This window comes from Seriola dumerili, unplaced genomic scaffold (genome assembly GCF_002260705.1).
Source record: "Seriola dumerili isolate Sdu_G_001 unplaced genomic scaffold, Sdu_1.0 BDQW01000017.1, whole genome shotgun sequence".
Taxonomy (NCBI): Eukaryota; Metazoa; Chordata; class Actinopteri; order Carangiformes; family Carangidae; genus Seriola; species Seriola dumerili.
The window spans coordinates 2,656,350-2,662,349 of NW_019174272.1; the positions used below are offsets into that span (position 1 = coordinate 2,656,350).

At 42.3% G+C, this 6,000-nt stretch overlaps 1 protein-coding gene across 1 annotated transcript in view; it reads right to left on the reverse strand.

Moving 5' to 3' along the window:
* LOC111232021 (drebrin-like protein A) overlaps positions 1–5,644 on the reverse strand; it is a 31,551-nt gene extending 25,907 nt beyond the window's left edge. Inside the window, exon 1 of the mRNA XM_022759355.1 lies at positions 5,322–5,644. Within this exon, the coding sequence (XP_022615076.1) occupies positions 5,322–5,413 (92 nt within the window). The 5' untranslated portion in view covers positions 5,414–5,644. The remainder of the gene's footprint in view (positions 1–5,321) is intronic.
* Positions 5,645–6,000: the final 356 nt, after the last annotated feature.

The following is a 6,000-nucleotide window of genomic DNA, read 5'->3' on the forward strand; positions in this document are numbered from 1 at the left end:
TGCAAAAGCTTTTAAAGAATCTTGAATACTTAATCTTTGCCCTAATGTCACAGTAGAAGACTCTGGATGGCCTAAGCGTTCCTCTGGTCAGCCCAGGATTGTGCTCAAGTGCCCCAAAACTGGCACTGCAAGGTTTTCACAGCAACAGTAAGCTATCGGATGCAAACCTCTTTGGAAATCAGTGGACATCTATGTCACACACTATGACAGCTATTGTAAAGTATTGTACAGGAAGGAGAGAGAGAGAGAGAGTGGACTGGGCATTGACCCAGTGTAACTGCCAGTATGCCGCTATTAATATCAAGGATCAATCAAACGTCCTGTTATCATTCAGCCTGACAACAACGCTGTGTGTGGCCTTTGAAGCCTTTTCCTGAACAGCCAGAGGAAACCAACCAGACTGCTTGTTTCCTTCTATGGGATTCCAGAGTCAGGTGATCAGTAGGTTTTGTTTCATCGTAGAAAGCTATGATAGATAGCCAAGATAGATGAGGATTACGGAACAGCTCGTGTGTCAGCACCCAGCATTAATATTTATTTTCTAATAATCTTTCTCTTTTTGACAGGTGGGTCTTTGTGAATAATTAAGGAACTGAACAAAAAGCAGAACCCGTGCAAGGAAGTTCAGGCAGTGGGTAACTTCTTGATAACAGCGTGATGATAATGTTTGTTTATCTTTACAACCAAGATAACTGACCTGCTGCATTTGCACAGATAATCTCCCTTTGGAGAGCAAACAAATACTGTACACCTACAGTATACACAAGCACTAGCACTCAAGGATGTGCATCCACACACACTGGTAGCCCTGCATTTTACCTTCTTCCCTCCAATCCTCTCCCCACACCCACAGGTGTATTCCATCTAGCACGTAACTTTAGACCCAGGAACTCTTCAGGCCTTGGTTAATCATGCATGAGCCTGTGGAAATGTTGGCAAGTAGCAGCAACACAGACACCCCGGGCCAATGATGAAGTAAAGGCTCTTCCATTTATCATCAGCAGGAGAGTCCCTTCACAAGAGATCAGAGAGGATAGTGTGTTGCTCCTTAAATGAAAATCAGTAAGATTGATTACTTAAGTTTTCAACAGACTGTCAAAATGAAAGAAAAGACAAACAAGGGTAAAAATAAAAAGATACTAGAATTACCGTCTTGCAGTTGTTTGTCTCCACCAACCAGCCAAGTTGCAGGAAATATGGTCACAATCCCCCCTTCTTGAGTTACAGCATTAAATAATGGCCAGGAGTGTTATTGAGAACATTATGATGTCACACTGAAGCTTCATTATTTTATCCAATTAGACATTTGTGTTAATTTGTGTCATAATTAGCGTATTCATTTGTGGAAAACATGTTTTGTGACAGTCACGTGACCTTGACCTTCGACTTTTTACCACCAAACTCTAATCAGTTCATCCTTGAGTCCAAGTGAATGTTTGTGCCCGATGTAATGAAATTCCCTCTACTCAGATATCATGTTTACGAGAAAGGAAAGATGAAAAAATGCACGTACATGCGTACTGACGGGTGGATGGACATACAACCCAAAAACATAATGCCTCCGGCCCTGGTTGTTGCCATCTATATCCAGATAATAAATGAATACAGTTGGTTAAATGATGTGTTGTATTACAATACTGGAGGAATATTTTCTAACAAAAAGAACTTCATCTTGAGCCCCATTTAAAACGTATTACTCAAATAAATTGGAGGCCTTAAAAAATAAGTGTTCTCAAAGGTTTCTATTTCAAGACGCTACTAAAACTGAAACTTAATATTTGTAATTCCATGACCTGCAATACCATTTGGTGTCAGATCACTTTGCAGCTACACTTCTGCCAAAAGACTGGTCACGAGTAAAGGCTTTAACTTATCCTTCAACAGTAAGTTCCTCTTCACTCCTTGGGAAATTCTTTTACTTTCAAATAAATGAGTCTTTACCTGGTAAAGTAATATATGGACTGGTTAAAAAAAATACACAAACAGGTTTCATGAATTTTGTATGTCTGTGTCAGCAATCACTAATATTACAGCACATACCATCTTCACAATATAATCTGTAAAGTCACTTTCTAAGCAGCTTGTTTTATCTACGGAAATATGGCTACAGTACATGTTTCACACGTACAGCCTAGAATGAATGAAGACAAGACTGACTGGTCTCTGAGTACTTCATCAAAACTGAATCACTCTGTTACTACAAAGAAATCAGATATTTACTTAATGCGTCACTGCTTCACTGTAATAAGAGAGCATGGTGAAACACTTAACACAAGCACAGCACACAGTATCCAAGTGTGGACTTCAAGAAAGATGTCTATGAAGAAGGTGTGTTCAGAGTCACCAGGGTCCACAGATGTCTGGATACAGCACACACCCAATTCTGATGAAAAGAGGTCACACTGCTTCACAGCTTAGTAGGAATTCCCATCTGATATACTTTGCAAGGCTGAAACAATGCTGTAAACATTTTCTAAACTGATTTTTACCCCCTCTTTTGCATGCTTGGCTAGGCTGGTGCTGGAGTCTATTTGATATCTGGCAGGAAAATACCTCTGGTAATACATGCTGGTTTGGAAAATTGTTCTTATTTACACTGTCTCGCTGGCTGAGCTGCAAATGTGTAAAATGTGCAGAACAAACCATTGACGGAGGGAGTTTATTGAATTGTTAAAAACAAAGTTTTTTTGTTTTTTTTTACGTTTGTGCTACAACTTCAGCTTGTAAAAATAAAAATCAAAGGCTCATATGAAAGATTTCAGCATAGTTGCTTGTAAATATTTCCATTTGTACATGGCCCCATTAGCAGCAATGACCCTACCTAAAGTGCCTATTTGACTCATTTATTCTGCTGTAAACTGGACATAAATCTTGATTTCTCCTGCTAGGAATTAGAAGTATTTCCTGCTCTGAGGATTGGACAGTGTCCTTGGGAACATGCTTTTTCACTGTTTCTCTTTCTTTCTGTCTCTCAAAGCACACACAAACAGAAAACACATGCAGACAGAGCAGGTTTCCAGCCTACGAGCGAGACACTTTGTAGTCCTCAGTGGTCTGGGAGACTGAGGAGAGACCTCCAAGGCTGTATGTTGAGCAGAGAGGTCTGAATGAGGGATGCATTGAAATTGCTCCTCTTTTCTTCAGAGTCTCACCCACAAAGGGTCTGTTTCCCATTCAGGACACAAGGTCATTAGATAATACACACAGGGACCTCAAGGCCACACAGTGGGGGCGGGATCGTTCAACAAAACAAGCTTCCTACCCCTCTCCACGCAAACTTCTCAACGCCCTCGACTCACTTTAATAGTCTCCGCATATTCACGTCCAGAAACAAATATATTCACATGCAAACTCGCATATAAAATCCCTTCAACCCACAACCAGACACACACGAACACACACACGATGGGTGTCTTTCTCACTGGTTTGACATTGGGAATCATGACATCATCGTGTCCCCCTCCCACCTCTCTATTCAGTTCCTGCAGAGTTATTTAGCCTTCAAAAGTGGGCTCAATGAATGCTGGGGGATTTCTCTCTCTCTTTCTCTCTCTCTCTCTCTCCTTTCTTTTTCTCTTTTTATTCTCTTGTTCACACAACTTAACATGTGCATGGATAGATGCATCTGTACGTGTGTATGTGTGTGAGAGAGAGTTTCTGTGATTGCCTGACAGGCAGTGGGTTGACAGAGACACAATCCAGGTCAATTGTTCACTGAAACGTAGGGAAATGCTCTCGAATGAGGAACTGCTGGATCAGTGAAGTGTCAATATGGAGGTGTTGCCATGAGACAAAACCTCCTCAATGATACTGAACATGGAAACTTTTAGATATTTTTCCAAATGCAAGAAAGAATGGAAACTGAGCATGTTCTGCCTGGAATGGGGAAACTTCTTTCCCACCCCATTCATGAAGATGTCAGATTTCAGCTTGTCAAAGTTAACACATAGTGTTCCTAAAACTCATTTCCTCAAGTCTGCATGGCGTCATGAAAAGCCAGGAAGAAAGTGGGAAGAAAGTGGGCAGGGAAACCATGTGGTAGAGAGAGATGTGGGGCAGAGGAAGATGAAACAGAGACAGACAGAATCAGTCCTTCACTTCCACATGACCACACATGTGGGCTTGAGCCTTGGCCTACTTCCCCAAAACTATAACTTGTGAGTGGATACGTGGAAAGAGAGGGGTCATAGTATGTCTAATTCTCCCAGTGAGAACACGTCTGTAGCTTAAGATGACAATACCACACACACACACAGTATAAGAGAAGGAGAAAGAGGATGAGACAGGCAGACAGAGTTGGCAAGTGGTACTGTTTGGAAAAGAAGGATTGGGCACCATAGTGACAGACCAGCCAAACCCTGTGACAAAAGGACAGAATGAGACAAGTGTCAGGTGCTCAGGAATAAATGGAGTAAATCAGTCCAACTTTCCATGAGTTAAAGAATCATCTAGAGTTGAAATCTAAGTCGGAAATTCAAAACATTGAGCAAGTTCTGCCGTAAAACACTTGATTGTCTGGTTCTGGATTCATGTTTCAGCTCCACTCTGCACAGTTGGTTTTTAATATCTTGTTCCTAAATTAAAATACATTTATTCATTGGAGACATTCATTGCTCAACAGTAGTTTATTGGTTACTACTGGTAATACTGGTCATTATTGGTTACTGGATTGTACTCCTGCATGCATATTATGCTGTCTGTCAAATTAAAGCTCCTCTCCATGAAAGACAACCCCTGTCAGAGATCAGCACGAGCAGAAACATGATCCTCAGCACAAAGAATGAAGCCTCGCAGCTCATAGGGAAGAATAGCAAAGTCATGGAGCGTAAGGCCTGGGTGAGGAAAGCGGGCCGCCGGCCAGGTGCTGCGCTCTGAGCCACACCAGCCGCCTAGCGTGTGTAATGGACGGCAATCCACACCTAACATCAGCTCTCCCGGAGGAGGGTAGACTCAATACATCCCTGTGCAACTAAACCAGTCTGCATGCATTTGTCATTGCTGGACATGTAAACATAATCCAGGTTGCGTGCTATCCCTTTGCTGGTCATCTCTGTATCTCTTATTGGATTAACTAAAATCAAGCCTCTGTTTACGCAACAGCCACTTTGGTTGTGCGTAAACGCGGCCAAGGCTCATTCAGAAAAAAAACAAGATGGAGAATATGAACGTTAAAGTTACTGATTCAACTTCGTAATTTCCTCATTATAATGATGTAGAATTATTATAAAGTTGACAATTAAACGTTCATGTTAATGTTCAGACAAATCAGGTTGTGCTATGGCAGGCAGATGCAATTTTTCTTCAAGAGCACTATGCGTTACCAGTTGGTGGAGGAGCGGGGGTTGAGGATGTCTTCTTTGGCCGTGAGCAGCGACAGGCTGTAGGTATCAAGGTTGACCGTTCGCGTGCTCATGATGGCAAAAAGTTTCCAGACCACTCCCGCAGCTTCTCTCTACACAGGTCCAGCTTTCGGGGCTTCCAGTTTTCGGGATCTGGGTATCTGCTGGAAAACAGCCACAGCGGAAAAGTGAGGGTCTTTCACGGCCGAGAAAACTGCAGTAAAGGTATGCAGGGGTTCATGCAATGTGGTCTTTAGTTCCAAATCGGAGCGATCTGTGCAGGCGCTGCGTACTCACAGCGTGGAGGAGACTGCGACTGCACACTGGTCTTTGTGCAGCGGGGTAGAATAAGTTTTCACTAAAAAGCCCCACCTCCTGTTGAGAGAGTGGAAAGCATAATGACTTCACTAGCTGGGTCACTTGGAAGAAAAGTGCAATGCAACCAGTGAGCTGCACGTATAGGTCTCATGCATCCTCGTTATCCTGTTACTCACTTCGTAAACCTCGTCTTCTATGAGACAACATTGCCTTGCACTTTGATCAACACTTGTTGAAGAGCACTGGAGTTATTTCACCGTTATTTACACAATACTGCTCACAAATGAATGATGGCTTAGGGTGAACAACCTGGATCAGTCCAATAAATGTATGTGTTCCATAT